This window comes from Eurosta solidaginis, chromosome 2 (genome assembly GCF_040869045.1).
Source record: "Eurosta solidaginis isolate ZX-2024a chromosome 2, ASM4086904v1, whole genome shotgun sequence".
Lineage (NCBI taxonomy): Eukaryota > Metazoa > Arthropoda > Insecta > Diptera > Tephritidae > Eurosta > Eurosta solidaginis.
The window spans coordinates 11652321-11671981 of record NC_090320.1 but is presented as its reverse complement, the minus strand read 5'-3'; the positions used below and the strand labels follow the sequence as shown (position 1 = coordinate 11671981).

Here is a 19661-nt window from a genome sequence, read left to right as displayed (position 1 = left end):
TATAAAAACTAACATTTCAATATTTATTTCTATACAGTTTGCCCATACCCTGGCTCATCTATGGCATTATCTATGGTGCACCTGTTGAGGTCAACTCTGTGGGCATGGTCTGTTCTATAACGATACTCTTCATGATGTTAATCTTTGTTGTTATGTCGATTGCCTGCTTTCATTGGAGAATGAATAAAGGACTCGGTTTTACAATGTTTTTATTATACTTCGTTTTTGTTGCTGTTTCGTTAATGTTCGAATATGACACACTACAATGTCCAGTGTAAAATGTGACAGGAAAATACATACATATACATAAAATATACTAAAAAAAATATAAACATATAAAACTAAAGAAAAAAGTAGTAAAATAAATATAATAATAATAGAATTAGTAGGTAATTAAAAAAAAATAATATATTTATATAATTAAAAATTTGTAAGAATAATAAAAAAAAGTATATATTAATTAATTAAAAAAGAAAATATTAAAAAAATATTGTTGATAAAATAATTAAAAACTAAAAACATAAAAATTTCAAAAACTAGAATATAAATATATATTTAGCTAAAACGAAATAGATTTTAATTTAAACTACATTATAAACGAGGAGCAGGCGAGCAAATAAACAGCGTTGCCAACCAGCTTTTGCATGCAATCATACATAATCACATATTCATGCACACATTGATACTAATATACTACATATAAACAAGTGCATACAGTTGTAGGCATAAGCGCTATTACTAACAAAAAATATAAATTATTTTATATTCATACATACATGCATACATACATACATATATAGTAAACAATTGCAACACTTAAATATTTTAACAAGCTATAGCTAAATATACATATATATATACATACATACTTATGTGTATATTAAGATATATATATATATATATTTAGGTAAATACATTTACATAAAGTTATTGTCAAAACTCTTCTTTTTGATGCGCTCCTCCTCCTACTTCTATTTCTCTATTCTCTCTAATATTAAACTGTAAACAATGTTTATTGAATTTTATAGAACAAATTTTTGTAAATTGTTATTGACAAAAAAAAATGATTTTTTTAGAAAAATTATATACGAACAGGTTTGACTGTATACATACGTTTAGTATATGTAGTTAAAAAAATGAGAATGTATGTATATTTAATTGTATTACTATATTAGAATATTAATGAAGCACAAATCATACATACATACATATGTATATCATAGTATATGATTTATAACATACACATGAGCAATATGCGAACATAAACCTAATACTACGTTTCCACCAAACCCAAACTCCGTGTTTGCCAGTTTCGCAAGACTGGTAAAACATGTCTAAAAATATCGCGAAAGCTACCGAAAAACGCGTTTTAACTTCGGTATCAATAATGCGAAAGCAAAAATCAAAAGTTGCATTTCTGCTAAGAGATATTTTGCATAAAAGAGTTGGCAAACACGGAGTTTGGGTTTGGTGGAAACGTAGCATAAGATATGCGGAGTAATCTCCATAAAAGTTGTCACGCTCTTTAATGCCTTGCAAAACTCTAAATTCATGTAAAAATGATTCAGATAGCTTTTTTAATTTAATGTGCGTTAAAACATCGAATCAAATTGTAGATTGGTCTACAAGTAGGTGGCTTTGTAATGCAAAAGAAAAGTTTAGCAAAATGGTGCTTCGTTCAAGAAATATAAGCCAATTTAAGTGTTGGGTAATTTTTGTACCAATAAATTCATATTTTTGAGTTGAAGGGTTAATTTTGGCAGTTAGTATGAAATTTTGTACAAATCTACAAGTAGATGGCTTTGTAATGCAAAACAAGAGTTTCGAAAATCTTGATTGATTCAAGAGGAAAAGAGCAATTTAGGCGCTGGGCCATTTATATACCGATACATCTCCATTTTTACCTTGAAGGGTTAATGATGGAACTTTTTATCAGATTGTGGATTAATCTACAATTAAATAAAAAATACATGTAAGGGGCGATAACCTCCGAAGAGATCTTAGGCCGAGTTTCTCTTCCAATTTGCGTCGTGCTCCTTTTTAATTTTTCCTACAAATTGGTGGGACAGGACCTACTTGTTTTATGCCGACTCCGAACGGCATCTGCAAGGCAGATGAGTTTTCACTGAGAGTCTTTACCGAGGGGCGACCTCGCTTAGAAAAATTCTCTTCTAATTGAAAAACCTTGTTTCTAAAATTTTGATGTTGCTTTGCCCGGGGCGTGAACCCAGGATCTTCGGTGTGATAGGCGGAGCATGCTACCATCACACCACGGCGGCCGCCAATTAGGTACCAATAAATTGCAAAAACAAAAACTTTATCATTTGGCTTAGTTCAAGATATATTCACAATTTGACAGTAGTTATCGATAAAACGATTAACCCACGTAGCGCCTTAACCTTTAAAAGACAAATTTTCAATTCCATTAATCGTGTGGATAATTTTTAATTTGATTCCTCTTTCGAAATATAGTCTTCATACGAAATGCCAACAAAGTCAGATTCGAAAAGAAATCCCATTCTAAATATTTGACTTATTATAAGCCCACGGCTGTATATATCAAGCAAGGAAAAGAGATCTAAAGAAATCTGTACATTTTTGCGCTACTTCATGCAAGCACAACTCAATAATTATCGAAAACAGCATACTCGAAAATAACGCCACAAACTCAACATAAAAAGCTTTATGTACCAAAGTAGTGCTGACCTCAAACAGCCTTTTCAAGGCAATAAGAGGACAGTTGAGGTTATAATGTATGCCAAGCTATTATTTTTTCGACTGCTCAGTCGATTTGTCTATTTAACTAAACGTTTTTATATCTATTCAAAGGACAATATTTCGAGCTCAGTACTGCAAGACTTCACATACTTAACGCCGCCTGATGAAGAAGACTGCTGGTAAAAATTTTAGAATTCACATTGGCATCTCACTCTTAATAAGTCTAAAACATTACAACTGGTAAGAAACTCATGAAAATCGCAACTGATTTACTCGTCCAACTCCAAGTTCGAGCTAGAAATATTGTTACTTTGTTTAGAAAAATACAAATATTACGTTATTGAAATTCGTGCCCATGGTCACTCAGATTGTATCGATATACATACATAGGTAAAGTTTTCTATTTTTAAAATGAGAAGTAAAAGAGCAGTTGGTTTATGAAGAATAATTACCGCACATACATACATACATACATACATATTTCATTAATTAAAATTATAAATTTTTCAAAACGCATACTTTTACTTAAATTAAACACGTCGAAAAAACATAGCTTTCACAACTTTGAAAGCTGCAACACGAAAAAAGGCTTGTGATTTTTATAACAGTTTTGAGCACATCAAAGCTTCAATTCCACTAACAAATTACATTAGAAAATTCTTGAAAGTTTTCATGTGTGCCCGATAGTGCTTTCCTGTTCACAATAAATGCACTAAAAAGTTTCGCAATACTTAAAAGTGATTATTTCTTCAAACCATTGTGAATTCATACAAATGGCGAGTGTTTGATAAAAACGTTCACAATAGTAAACAGCACCTTAATTACTTAGTTAAATGATTTGCTAAATAGTGTTTTTTCAAACATTTTTTCAGACGACCGGTATATTGCATTATTTTCATATTTTAAAATGTTTGCTTAACTGGCTGCTCACATTTAATCTATTAACTAGAGTTTAGAAAATAATATTAATATGTAGTCTGATTTTCTGTATAGACATTTGAAAAAAAAACGCCGATTTGAAACACAAATGGGAAATTCATGACACTTCAATTTAATAATCACGAGCAAAAAACAAACCTTTTTTCCATACTCTGGCCACTTGCAACAGCCGTTCTCCCTGTCGCTACAGGTAGGTACAGCAGTGGAGGAATAGAAAGATTTTTCACTTGTATGAATTCACAATGCTTCAAACTCAATTTCCAGGGTTGCTATAATTGATAAATGTACGTACTTTTGTATTATAATTTTCTTATAAAAAATATTGTCTTACCACAGCATTTGAAAAGCATTAATCTTTCTTGTATTTGTATGTATACTAAATATTATGAGCTTTCAAAATCAATTTTGCAAAAATAATACTAAATTCAGATCAATATCTTTCCAGGAAGAAATGAGCTACATATTTAACCCTTAGCACCTTTAAGCGCAGCCTTAAATTCTACAGTTTACAAATTTACTAAGCAAAATTATTTTCTTTAAAGCTTTTTTAACCACTAAAAGCTTATTCATATACCTTAAAGATACTAAAAAATAGAGCAACTACGGACTAAAACTATTTTAGATTACTATACGACGGGAGCTAGCTATATGATCGAGGTAGCAAGACTGCTTTGTGGGCGCGTGTGAGCAAACTTGATGGCTAGGCCTGCGAATGCTGTTTTGTTTTCTAAAGTGCCTGTTTTATTTTTGCCTTCGACAAATTAAGCAGACAGCCAAACCACCGGCTACAATTCTTGGCATCTATAGTAACATCCGTTTTATTTGAAAATAAAAAACAACTGATTGCCACGTGCTACTTTTGTTTTATCTTCTGGGTCACGTTAGTGCATCTGGCATAATATTAAAATCCCGCCTTCAACTCTGTCAGAACGATATCTTCATCAGCTGAACATTTTTTGGCTCTGTTAACTTTGTTTTTGCTATAAGTTCACTTATTGTATAGGCGAATTCAGGCGTTCTTTTACCAACAGCTGATTGCTTTTTCTTGATTATTTTCCAAACAGCGCCTTGTACTTTATTATGTCAGTTAATCGAAATCAATTAAAATTTTCTTTTGAATTGACATTCTTCTGCACGGCGAATTGGTTGAATTCGCTTTGCTACTACCTGGTATGGATTTGACTTGGTTATTGCTTTTTTTAGAAAGCGGTTTTGACAGTTTGACAAATTGATCGGCGAGTTGTGCCACTCCCACTTCAACAGGCAGTCTTGTTGGTGATTAGTCAACAATTTGAAAGGTAGCTTCCACATTTGTAAGTCAATTGCGAAAACACGTACAGCTACCTACAATAAAAAAATATATGTAAGGCACGATAACCTCCGAAGAGTTTTTGTTTTTCATTTTCCTACAAATTGGCGGGACGGGACCTATATGTTATGCCAACACCGAACGGCATCTGCGAGGCAGATGAGTTTTCACTGAGAGCTTTTCATGGCAGAAATACACTCGGAGTGCTTGCCAAACACTGCCGAGGGCCACCCCGCTTAGAAAAATGTTCTTCTAATTGAAAAACCTGCATCAGGTGTTAATATAGATATGAGACACTGTGAGACGTCTAGTGATGGTCGGTATTTCACTATTAATTATTTCAACACTACTGTGAATATGGGGCTGTATGCACAGCTAATGTAAACATAAGAAAATACATGGCACGATATACTGCCGAGAAGATTTAAGCGAATATATTCTTAGTTTTTCCCACAAATTGCCAACATTTTTTTAAACATTTCTTGGTGTCATTTAACATGGATGTTTTGGCTTTCTTCAGATCTTCATATGGTTCTTAAATCATTTATGTTGAATCATAGTTCCTACCATGTGAACATTTTTTTTCATTCTGAATTTGAGAACTAACCTTATACAAAAATTTCAGACGTAAGTTCTTCATATGTAGACAAGTAACCATAACTAGCTTTCTCAAACTAAAAGACACGCTCCTAATATGGGATTTTTCCTACTTTTCAAATTGCGAAAACTTATTTTCTCTAAGTCTTCGCCAACATTACCGCAAAGAAATAAATTGGAGAGAGAGAGAGAAATGAATATGAGAACACATTTATTTACCACAGAAAAATTAAGTATGTGTGGATGGTATTGCGCTCATCCAACTTATAAAACAAGTTTGCATATTTGATTATGCAAATTTTTCATTCAACAAATCAAGCTATATTTGTATAATTGTAAAAAGCCGATTGCTTTATTATGAAGACTGGACACGAAACGACTCAAAACAAAATATTTTCCGACCAGTGATCGAAATGCCCATTGCAAATGTTTTTTAAATAGTGAACAAGTTGAAAATTAACTTTTGAGAAAACGTTTAGTCTCATACAGGGTCGGGCACTTTAGCACTGCCACTAAAATGCACTTTAAACTATCACTGAAAAATTGCACTACCACTAAAAGTTTTGCACATCCATAACCATTTTTAAAGGTCCAATTAATGGTGACTTATAACCATATAACCATAAACAGATGAAACAGCTGATCGAACCTACCTTATGGAAATCAATGTAATCGATTAATGGTGCCATACCATAACGCTAACGCCATAACCGTACCATATCCCACCAATTTTTTTTTTGGTTTCTCGCCATATCCATAACCTAAAAATATTTGAGTTGGTGAATTTAATAACTTTTGCAGATTTTATTCATTATTTCGGATACGTTATAACTAAGAGTCTTATTTTTTGTGGAATATGTTTGTATTTTTCTTACCTTTTCTTCATTTTTATGAAATTTTCACGATTTTTAGGTTAAGGCACCATTAATCGATCACATTGGAGATGGTTATGGATACGGGTATGGTTAAGATTATGGCGTTAGGGTTACGGAAGTTTAATTAGCCCTTAAGAGTCGGTTTCACCATCTCCAGTCAAGTTAGATTTTATCTGGCGTATAGCGATCAATCAAATAGCTTCATTTGACATTCTCGTTTTCACTAAAACAAGGTGACCAATCCCCCTCGCTACATGTAAATATTTTCTTGAATAAAACCCAAAAATCTATTGTAAATACGCGAAACTTTCCAAACAGCTGACCCTTGTTTACACTTTTTCCTTGAGCTTAGACATGAAGCTTCAGTTAGCATGGAGAAAACGAAAATTTCGATAACTTGTAGATAAGTGTCTAACTGAAGATGATGAAAACAGCCCTAAGTGATATTAGGACTCTTATCGAGAACAGTTTATATTAGCTTATTACTTGCTATTAATTATAATTAAATCGCTTGCCTATCACTAAAATCTTTGTGGCAATGAAAACCTACAGCGATAGTGAAGGTCACCAGTGAAAATTGTGTTTTAAGTGCACTATGTCCAATTTCGTCTCAAATGATAAACAACACCGAAAATTCGAGTAAGAATTGTAATTTATCCAACGTTCGAAATTTTGTATTCAGTTCTTCATTGCGTAGTCATCAAAAATTTTAAATTACGAGATTTCTGGCAATGCAAAAGTTAAAAGTTGTAATATGTAAATGAAAATAATTTCTGACAATACCTTCCAATGATGTCTAGAGTTTCATAGAAAATAAGGAGTTTGTTACTTTTTTTTTAAATAGGCTAGTTTTCAGTTTAGTTTTAGCTTGTATATTTGCTATAACCGATTGCGGTTTCTCTAAGCCCAAAGGATCATAAGTAACGTAGAGTTTTTCCTGTCTTTCCTAAATACCGTCTTATATGTTTCAATCCGTACATATATTATACAATTATTATGTTTATATTCGAATTTCATATCTCATTCCAGAAACGCACATCTCTTATATTTCTTCAGTCCCTATATATTTCCTAAATATTTCTATTTTCGTAATTTTTGTTCTAAAAAAGAAAAACAATGATAAGTAAAAAATATAGATAATACACAAAAAATAATTGTTAACAATTTAGCAGGTTAGTAAATTTGTATGAGAAAAAATTTAAACAAAGCGAGAAAATAAATTAAAATAGAAACATTAAATTACTGCAGCAACGCATGCAGATAGTATTTAAAGTTATAAAAAAAATCTATAGGTATTTATGACTAAACGATGCGGAAACAGCCATTATACTTGTTTATAGCCAATAAAAATGCAAAAAACTAACTCAATTCGAAAAATGCAGAGAAAAATACCAGTGGTTAGATTATAAAGTTTCTCACTCTCTATATTCATTGATAATTTATAAGAAAAAGCAATAATTTATAATATTAACTAAAACCAACCAAACTAAATTATACCAAACTTTATAATTAGACGCAGTTTGTAAACTAAAACATATTTTAACTTAAAACTAACAAAAAATTATTAATTTTCAGTGAACCGAATATCTAAAAAAAAATTCTCATAACATTGTATGAAAAATTATAACTTAAAAAACATATACGTATAATACTTTATAAACTTAGGCTATTTATTAAGTACTTATAACAATGAAATTCATTTTAGCTTAAAAATTTCAACAATTAAATACTTGAAAACAAAACAATTTAAAAAAACAAATACAAAAACGCGTAAAATTAGGCATTTTCTCATTTTTGTTTCTGTTAATTGACACTATATGATACTAAATTACTGTAAAGCCCTATTTAAAAAAAAAATATACAAAAAGAATCGAATTCAAAAAAGAATAATCTTCCATACATTTACCATAGCAAACTTAGTATAAAAACAAAGGAAAATCTATGCAAACACAAATCCAACAAACATAAACAAACCTGACTTCGAAAAGTTATTAAATAACATAAAATCACATATTAAACATATCTTCTCACTCACTCATACGATATTTACACTTATATCTACGACTTATAGGACAGATAGAACAATAATTAACTAATGGGTTTGAAGCAACATATTTTTTGGCGCAAAAAGCATGACAACCTTCCACACTTTCACACATCGATTAATTGTGGATAACACAAGTGTGATATCTTTTTCATAGACGTCAAAATAACAAATCGATTGGAAGAGCTGATTTTTAAAGTTGCTATCGTGGTCACATCCTTCATCTCAGTCTAACACACGCTGAAGATGGCCGACCGTATGCGCCGCCATATTGACCATCCTCCATCCTGTCAAAACGCTAACAAGTAGCTAGCTTGAACATTCTGTCAGGCAGTTGACGAATAAAGGGCCAATTAATGGTGACTTATAACCATAAAACCATAACCAGATAAAACAGCTGATCGAACAGACCTTATGGAAATCAATGTAGTCGATTACTGGTGCCATATCATAACGTTAACGCCATAACCATACCATAGCCCACCAATTAGTTTTTGGTTTCTCGCCATATCCATAACCTAAAAATATTTGAGTTAGTGAATTTAATAACTTTTGGTAGATTTTATTCATTGTTTTTGATACGTTATGACTAAGAGACTTATCTTTTGTGGAATATGTTTGTTATTTTTGAGTTTTCTTCATTTTTATGAAATTTTCACGATTTTTAGGTTAAGGTACCATTAATCGATCACATTGGAGATGTTTATGGAATGAAGGAAGTTTAATTGGCCCTTAAGATATCACCCTGGTTTTGTACACAATGCCTCGACAGTGTTACTCCATAGTTAATTTTTTTTTTTTTACAAAATGACTTTAGACGAGAACGAAGTCTTATCGAAGAACAAAGGTAAAGCACACATGATTCCTTCTGCAGTAAAAGCATAAAGTTGTAAACTTAATATTTATTTATTTATTTTTTTTTCAAACATATAGTTCATACAAATAACAAAAGATAAAAGCTGACCCTAGGCACAGATTTCCAAAGTTAAAACACAAGAAACAAGAATAAACCTGCAGCAGTCCAGCTGCAACTACGGTGACTTTTAGTGCTAGATTTCTAGCTTTCACCTATTAAAGTGCAATCCCATCGGTTCTATAAAATCTGCTGTAAATGTCCATGACTTCTGAATACCAACAACACATACAAAATTCTAAGCCTTTTTTATTAGTTTGGAAGTTTTATCACAAGTGGTATTCTCCCGCTTCCTCACTGCAAAATAGATCAGACGTTTCAATTTATCTTCTATGGAAAAACAATAAGTTGGTTTAAAAAAATATAACAAGGCGACCGGGAAAATGCTTTAATTGAAACTATTAACGCTGGCAACGTATGTCCAAATCGTATGAAGCTGTAAGGCCCTTAGCCATACAAATAGTTAGAATAAATTGACTTTAAAAGTTGTAAAATCTCACCTAATCGACAGTTACTTATATGGTATACTAAATCTATCAAAACAAACAAAAAATCTACTATTAACTTTAAGGTCGAATCTTATTCGACTATGTTTACGCGTCACATACATAAAACACAAAAAAAGAAATAAAACAAAGCACAGAAAAAAATACATAACGAAACTGAAAAGTTTGTGAATGAGATAGCAAATGTACCGGTTAATGAATGTACCGGTTAATGAACGTGGCATACGTACGTAGTGGCGAAAAGTTGTTATGGTTATAGAGTTTTAAAATTATTTAAGTAAAAAACAAATTGATTGATAAATAAATAAAAACAACACTGAAAAAAGTATAACGTTTACTAGTTGAAAGGCAGAAGAAAGAAATTAGAGAAAGTAACAGAATTGCATACAAAAAAATTGTTGAAAATTAGTCACTTCATATTACTTAATGATTAAAATAAAAAAATTTTAAAAATAAAAAACAAAACAAAAAATCAAATTATAAATAAAGTGGCAAACATTATTATTATAATTACTATTATAATTATATACACACATATAACAAAATCCATTACCAACGTACATACAACTATTTAAATTTTGAATGAAATATTTGAATAAAATGCGTTGTTTCAAATAATTTTTTAATATTCTCTCTTTAAATTTGCAGGATTTCAGGTGCCAATTAAATCGTTCCACCCTGAGTATGTTAAAATTCATTATATAAGTCTGGGTCCGTATTACGTCATGATCAGTGACTGAAAACCATTTTTGATCAAACGATAACTATGCAACTGTCAAACTATTTCTAAAAAGCTACGTACGTGCAGATTCAAGGGCCAATTAAACTTCCTTAACACTAACGCCATAGTCGTAACCATACCCATATCCATAACCATCTCCAATGTGGTCGATTAATGGTGCTTCAACCTAAAAATCGTGAAAATTTCTGACGAAATGACGAAAACGCCAAAAATTACAAACATATTCCACTAAAAATAAGTCTCTTATTCATAACGTATCCAAAACAATGAATTAAATCTATAAACAGTTATTAAATTCACTGACTCAAATATTTTTAGGTTATGGATATGGCGAGAAACCAAAAACCAATTGGTTGTCTATGATATGGTTATGGCGTTAGCGTTATGGTATAGCACCATTAATCGATTACATTGATTTCCATAAGGTAGATTCGATCAGCTGTTTTATCTGGTTATGGTTTTATGGTTATAAGTCACCATTAATTGGCCATTAAGGCACGATTTGATTTAAGTTTCTATCGTTAATTGTTAAGGTATTATGTGGTTTAATCCGTTTATCGATAACTAGGGTCAAGTTGTGTATATCTCTTGTACCAAACCAAATGTCAATGTTTTTGTTTATGCAATATATAGGTACCCTCTTCTAGATGAATCCACAATATGATATAAAGTTCCATTTTGGATACGTTATAACTAAGAGGCTTATTTTTTGTGGAATATGTTTGTAATTTTTTGCATTTTCTTCATTTTTATGAAATTTTCTCGATTTTTAGGATAAGGCATCATTAGTCGATCACATTGGAGATGGTTATGGTTACGACTATGGCGTTAGGGTTAAGGAAGTTTAATTAGCCCTTTTGTTAATTTAACATCGATGTAAATTATGAAAGGGTGTGCATATTACGATTCAGATGCGCTGCGTGGACATTCTATAAGGCTATAAGAATTCCTCGGGGTACATATTCACATCGATCTTCTCCCCCCATTAAAAGAGTGATGCTATTTACGTTTTCCAACAGATTGGTGGGGCTCACAATTTATGCTAACTCCCATGGGATTTATTTTCGCTAAAAAGCTTTTCATTGCAGTTATACACCCCTTCTAAGGTTTAGCTATAGGTTATACACAGACATAAAACAGAGGTTTGTGTCTTTGCTTTCGGTCTGTAGCTAGTTTCCGCTAGATGGGTCTTCTAAGCATTATCTAAGTGAGGATAAGCGTTTTTTAATACAAACGTAGACGTATATGCATACCCTTCAAAAAACGCGACTACTCCATAAATAGTGTAAGGAATACTCCTTTGGGAGTATAGGAGTGTTCCAAAACTAATCTATATTCATACAAAAAATGTGCTCCAATTAACATTGCGATGTCCTAGGAGAGGAGTAGGTGATCCAACTCTCGCTTTGTTTCTGAGTATTCCATAGAGTACATACGTGAGAGTACTTTCCAAAGTACTTTCACTGTAGTACTCCATGGAGCACCCACAGGGGATCATATGCCAAAGTACTAAAGAGGAATTGTGTCGGAATGAATTATCGGAGTGAATTTAATTTAAAATGAAAGTAAATGGAGAGGTGCAATGCAACTTGTATATTTTATACTACGAATATTCTTATGTTATTTAGCATTTGCGTGAATAGAGACCTAATATTTCTCTGTACTATAGTATGTATACATAAAACCAGTTGCATTTTATCAGAGTTGCCATAGTAAAATTTTATTATCAGTTATTTGTATGCAATATTTTACTTTTGGCAACTCTGTTCGATTGTCATCGTGTCGTGATCGCGGTCGTTAAAAAACGAGCAATGATCGGCTGATGGTGGTCCGCAAACGCAATGCAAAGGAGTATTGTTAGACTACTCCAACATGAAGAAAATGGAACACGTAATCCAACAATTTTTGCAGGGTACGTGTAAAAAACACGGTTATTGTTTTAAAACGTATTTATGCCTTAAGTAATTTTTTCGATATCATCGCGCACAAAGTAAAGGCCGCGGCACAATGACATTGTTCATATAGATGCATTTAACACAAGCTTATGCATCCAAATAACATCGCCACAATCAACCAAGGTGTTGCGTCGTAAATATTGTTACGAATATTAGCAACACTAAGGGGTATTGCCATCTCTAAGCCGATGCTAAGCAGTGACTGTACGCAGCGGAGAAGCAACGTACAAACACATGCAGATATCTTATCTGAGATATGCAATTATAATTGTGGAAGTGTCGCTCACAAAAACACGCGCATATGAGAGCCATACACGTACATCTGTAGTTATAATTATAGCAGATAACCAACTAGTAGATTCTAGAACAGAAGCGCCTAGAAGATGCAACGAGGAAATCAAAAAGGCATCAACAGTAGAGGCGCTAGAATCAGTTTTGATTAAGCACGCTATCTGTCGAGCAATAGTAAAGTTATTTATTGTGAAGTACTTTAATAAAGATCATTTTGCATTACTGAATAGTGGTCTTCTTTATTCAAAAGTTTAGTGATTCGAACTTAGCAGAAGGTTGCAAATTCGTTACAATTGGTGTCAGAAGAGGAATTGTTGAATAAATTCCAGAGGACAACAAGGACATGGCAAAGTTAAGTGAATTGAAGATCCAGCAACTGAAGAAGGAGTTGGAGAGCCGTGGATTGAATACAACCGGCATTAAACTCGAACTTCAGGTACGACTACGAGAGGCAATGAAATTAGAAGCAATTGACGTGGAGGAGTACGACTTTCATTTTGATGGTGAGGAGACAACCAAAATTGAAGAGAAAAATAAAACATCGCAGACAGTTACGAGCACAGACTTGAACATGATATTGGCTGCAATAACTGCTCAAACATCGACAGTGGCATCTCACCTGGAATCGCAGGAGACACGTTTAACATCCAAGATGGAAGCACAGGAGGCACGCATTTCAGAAATGTCGACACAGATTGCATCAAATATGGAAGCACAACTGAAAGAACAAGAGACACGCATAACAGTAAAACTCGAAGCGCAAGAGGCGCGTATATCATCAAAACACGAAGCGCGCATGGACGAGAAAATAATGCAGTTTGAGGAAAAAATCTAGGCCGAGGTGGATGCTTTGAGAGGTCGTATACAGGAGTTGCCACTAAATCGGCGGGCTGTTTCAGCAAGCAATACGAAGGTAAAAACTCCATCTTTTGACGGCTCTGTTCCTTTCCAGGTGTTTAAGATTAAGTTTGAGAAGACCGCAGCAGTGAACAACTGGAGTGCTGAAGATAAAGTTGCTGCACTATTCCCGATGGAGAGCGGAACAACTACGAAACATTGATGAGCGCTCTAGAGAGGCCATACGGAAGCGAACACAAGAAGCAGATACACCAAATAGAGTTGCAAAACCGCTACCAAAAAGCTAATGAGACTTTGCAGGAGTTTGCGTCAGATGTCGAAAAGCTTGCACATTTGGCGAATGCCGACGCACCCGTGGAATACACTGAAAGGGTAAAGATTCAGAGCTTTATAAATGGCATACGGGACGTCGAAACAAAGCGAGCTACATACGCAAACCTAAAGCCAACATTCGCATAAACGGTGTCACAAGCTCTGATTCAGGAAACAGCGTCGCTTCTGTGTAAGCCAGTTTTCAAAGCACACCGTGTGGAAGTAGAAAGGCCAGAGTGGGTAGACGCAATATTGGAGGTGCTGAAAGGATCGTAAAAGCGGTGTGGAAGAGTTATCAAATGCGGGAAGCCCGGTCACATTGCACGTCATTGCGATCTTGCTCCTAATAGTTCCAACAATGTGGGTGGCCGTAAACGCAAAGCTGGAGGAGATGAGCAAGAGCGTGTCAGATGTAAAGAACGAAAACTTGCCCTAGCTATTGAATGTCCTGTGATATCTGTGTCGCAAATTGGATGAAAATGGAGCAGTCTTGCCGTCGAAGGAAAGCTGGATGGCAAGGAGCGTGTACTGACTGTAGATACGGGCGCATCTCATTCTTTAATCCGATCTGACTTTGTCAAAAGGAGAGTAAAACCGTTACCTGGAGCAAGGTTGCGTACGGTCACTGGCGGGTATAATCAAGTCCAAGGAGAAGTGGTATGTGAGGTATTAATTGGAAAGGTCATGGTTCTACACAAATTAATTGTGGCGGAGATTGTTGATGAAGTCATATTGGGAGTGGACTTCTTGGTTGAACATCAAGATCGATATGCAGAGAGGGGTGATGCGTTATGATGATGCGTTATGAGCACCAGGATGTGCCACTTAACTTCAGTTTGGAAAAAGGGTTCAGCAGTTAGCGAGTGCTGGTGGAGGAGATTCGACAGAGACCACGAAAGTCAAGGAAAGTAGATCGAGCAAAGGTTGATGGATGGAATGGGCCAAATAAAGCGAAATCAAAAGTACCTGCGAGAGAAACACTGGCATTGACAAAACCTAATGGACGCACTAAAAGGACTGAAAGAATTTTCCAGAAAGAATGCAAGGGTGGTTTCAAGCCAGCGCCCACTTCTGTTGGGAAACGTCGGAACGATACTGAGTATGTGAAGCCAATCCGTCAACAGCAAGCTCTACAAAGTAGTTCATTGGCAAAACAACAGAGTGCGAGGGAACGATCAAGGATAATGAGTAGTAAGATGAAGCGCAGGTACGATGAGAACAATAATTCGGAAGGTTTCTTGGAGGGAGATTTGGTACTGTTATACAACCTTCACCGGCGGAAAGGTGTTCCATCCAAATTTCGGTGCAGTTGGAAAGAATATCAGTGACACCATCTACCATAGGGAAACCACGAAGTAGAAGAGTGGTACATTTGGAGATGCTAGCGGCGTTTAGATCGAGAGATTTGTCTGATCGGGACGATCAGACTTAGGTGGAGGGCAGTGTTACGAATATTAGCAACACTAAGGGGTATTGCCATATCTAAGCCGATGCTAAGGAGTGACTGTACGCACATCAATAATTCAATCATTATGTCTACACATATCATATCACACACAGATATCTTATCTGAGATATGCAATTATAATTGTGGAAGTGTCGCTCACAAACACACGCGCATATGAGAGCTATACACGTACATCTGTAGTTATAATTATAGCAGATAACCAACTAGTAGATTCTAGAACAGAAGCGCTTAGAAGCTGCAACGAGGAAATCAAAGAGTATAAAAGGCATCAACAGTAGAGGCGCTAGAATCAGTTTTGATTAAGCACGCTATCTGTAGAGCAATAGTGAGTTATTTATTGTGAAGTACTTTAATAAAGACCATTTTGCATTACTGAATAGTGGTGTTATTTATTCAACAGTTTAGTGATTCGAACTTAGCTGAAGGTTGGAAATTCGTTACCATATGAAGGAACTTCAGACTTGGCAATTGAAGTTTTTTACGTCTTGCCCGTTCACATACAAAATTTTGCGAAGCAATGTTATAAATATTCTCCCTATACAGCAAAAATACTTGCTAACATATTTTGTGTTGTATTCGAATGTTATATTGCAGTTTTTAATTGCGAAAAATGTTAGAAAATTCACCAACCAGTGGGAAACATAATTTCACTTGCAAAGTGTGCCAACAGCAAATGTCAAATTCTTGTTATAATTTGCTTGCAACAAAATTTGGGAGTTGGCTACTTTTCAATATCAGATGGCGCCAGTGTCATTGTGTGTGTTCTATCGTTCTCCATAAAAATACGTGCAATCTACTCATAATGCATAAGCTTGTGTTAAACCCATCTATATGAAAAACTGCTAAATGTTAGGGCTTTAAATGGTAAAGTGTGATATACACATTTTCTATGGTATGTGAATATGTGTGATTTTGTTGTGTCCAATTTAAAATATAAAATATACAGATTCAACAGCTATATGTTTGCTAGAATCGGTCTTTTGACACGTTTTTCACTTCAGAGTTGCATTTTGCTTCGTTGATTGGTGACAATTCGTGTTCTATGAAGCAATACAATAAGAAAAGGATGCATCATAAAAATTGATATGTAATAATCACCCTTAAGCTGGAGACATTGGTGCTTTATCGGTAACCTTTTAACAGCTGATTCGACCAACCTTATGAGAATCAATGCAATCGATTATTGGTGCCGCTAAAGTCGTAACCGTATCGTAGCCAACCAATTGGGTTTTGGTTTACCGTCGTAACGATAAACAGCTGATTACGTTAGGAATACGGATACAGTGATACGACATACGGCATCAATGACTCCAGCTATATTCTGCATTTCGATTATGTTCCCGTTCTACGCTCCGCTTTAATCGAAGTTGGGTATTCTGCATTACGACGGAATCGTAACGAGAAGAGGAAGAGCAAATGACTTTTCGAAATCAGCTGTTTGTATGGAATGTGTGAACATTGGAACAAAATAAATTAAAGAAAATTTGGTAAAAACACTGAAAAGCATTTATATTTTATTATCCACGCCATTTTGTACAAACAAAAAGCGATAGAATATATTGTCGCAGTGTTATATTTTTTTGAGTGAAGTGCTTTCATAATTGTAAGTGTGTTTTTGTCGTTGTTTTGGCCAATTCCCTGCCATGGCCACCAAGTTTTGTTAAAACGGATTCCTGCACGAATATAGTTGACATTTTCTGAATTCTATGGATGCTAATTCCATTGCACTGGCCTAAAATACTTTATGAAGATTTATTTATTCTTTCCGCTAGGATTATTTATGTTTTCGCTTCACCTTCCTTTACTTCGGCAGCTTGCTTTGGCGTATAACTGGACCCAACGAACAGACACAAATTATAGCTGTCTATTATAATGGAATCAATAGCCGCGGCATTATTTGTGGAGTTGGAAAGCAACGCATACGAAAATGGCCAGGCGAGGATGGAAAGGCAAATATTGCGAGATTTGTGTAATCCATTTGAGATGAGTGACGAATTGTAAGAAATCGAACTTAAAAGTGGTAAAGTTTAATGACTTATTTTCTTATTTAGGTTCAAAAAAAACTTTCGACTTAATAAGGATGATTTCAAGTATGTGTTAGATACTTTTGCGGGGCAAATACGTCCAAGGACTTCGACATCGACATGTTCTTTTTGACCTGTGTTATAACTACGTCTTGACTTCAACCTCGTGCTTTATTTAATGATTACCCTGCAAAAATTGTTGGATTACGTGTTCCATTTTCTTCATGTTGGAGTACTCTAACAATACTCCTTTGCAATGCGTTTGCGGACCACCATCAGCCGATCATAGCTCGTTTTTTAACGACAGTGATCACGACACGATGACGATCGAACAGAGTTGCCAAAAGTAAAATATTGCATGCAAATAACTAATAATAAAATTTTACTTTGGCAACTCTAATAAAATGCAACAGCGCACTGGTTTTATGTATACATACTATTGTATGTATAGAGAAATATTAGTTTCTTTATTCACGCAAATGCTAAATAACATAAGAATATTCATAGTATAAAATATAAAACTTGTATTGCCCCTCTTCATTTACTTTCATTTTATATTAAATTCACTTCGATAATTCTTTCCGACACAGTTCCTCTTTAGTACTTTGGTATATGATCCGCTGTGGGTCCTCCATGGAGTACTACAGTGAAAGTACTTTGGAAAGTACTCTCACGTATGTACTGTATGGAATACTCACAAACAAAGCGAGAGTGGATCACCTACACCTCTCCTAGGAGATCGCAATGTTAATTGGAGCACATTTTTTGTATGAATACAGATTAGATTTGGAGCAGTCCTATACTCCCAAAGGAGTATTCCTTACATTATTTATAGAGTACTCGCGTTTTTTGAAGGGTAGTCATTGTACATAGAGATGTGTTTTCTAATGCATAACTGAACTAGGGTTGCCTAGTTCACTTATGAATGTACAAGCTGTGTTGTTATAAATAGTATGGGTATGCATATACAACATCTTTCCTTTATAAAATATGTATCAATACAATTTGAAATATTATGCTTTACAAGTTCAGTTTGTTTGGTGGTTTAACTTTTCTTCCTTTTTGAGTTTGGTTAGCTATACTAGTATTTTCAAAATTCATATTTTTATTTTCTACAGTTTTGTTTTCTTGGATTTTTGTCTTTTCATTTAGATGTGTATGGTAATTTATTACATTCCGGTCTTTTGCAATATCATCACTTATTGCGCAATTTTCATTTACATTTTCTTCTTTTAAAGGTATTTTGAGAATATGTTCTCGGCTTCTTCTATATAAACCGCCTTCAGTATCTTGAACTAAATGGACATTTTTTAATTATTACACCTGGATATCAAACAGAAGTGGGAGATTTCTTATACATAATTTTCTCCTTTTCATTAAGTGGCTTAAGAGTTCTGATTTTTGACTTGGTTTTTCGATTTCCATTCTATACGCCGATTTAGCCTTGCTTCAAAATTTTGTGTCATTGATGGTATTTTAGTTCTCAGTCTTCGAGACATGAGTAACTCGCTTGGGCTTGGCATGCTATTTTTCGGGGTTGTTCTGTAATCTAAAAGTGCTGTGTATGGATCGGTTTTTTCATCTAGACATTTATGTAACATTTTCTTAATGGTTTGAATTGACCTCTCGGCCAGGCCATTCGACCTAGGTAGATATGGGCTGGAAGTTGTATGTTGAATTTTCCATTCGACACAAAATTTTTTAAAATCAACAGAATTGAATGGCGGACCCTACTGCCAAGCTTGAGAAACCCGAGTTAAGAAGTTCAATTTAAATATACTTTGAATAGTAGTCTACGACCAGTACATACGTTCTTTTGTTGAACTCAAATAAATCACAGCCTAATTTGTACCATGGTATATCTGGTACCTCATGGTTCATCAATTCTTGTTTTAGATTTTCTACTCTGTATTTCATGCAAAGCTCGAGCCTAGAGACTACGTTTAAGATGTCATTATTTATGGTAGGCCAAAACACTGATTCTTTAGCTAGACTTTGACAGCGCTGCACGGCCATATGGCCCTCATGTATGTTAAATAAAACCTTTTTACGAAGTAGCTTGGGGATATCAATGCGATTATTTTTTAAAAGTAATGCCCTTATTACCGTT

At 34.2% G+C, this 19661-nt stretch overlaps 1 protein-coding gene across 21 annotated transcripts in view; it reads left to right on the top strand.

Annotated features, from left to right (window-relative positions):
• Window positions 1-19661, top strand: part of Nckx30C (solute carrier family 24 member Nckx30C) — an 849440-nt gene that overhangs the window by 826371 nt on the left and 3408 nt on the right. For 18 of the 21 annotated variants that reach the window (XM_067764396.1, XM_067764400.1, XM_067764398.1 and 15 more), the window contains one exon: window positions 38-10519. The exons of 1 other annotated variant lie outside the window; for it this stretch is intronic. In XM_067764396.1, coding sequence (XP_067620497.1) covers window positions 38-278 — 241 coding nt within the window. In that variant the 3' untranslated portion in view covers window positions 279-10519. Of the gene's footprint in view, window positions 1-37; window positions 10520-19661 lie in introns of those variants that run through there. 2 more of the 21 variants (XM_067764411.1, XM_067764410.1) reach the window with 1 other exon arrangement.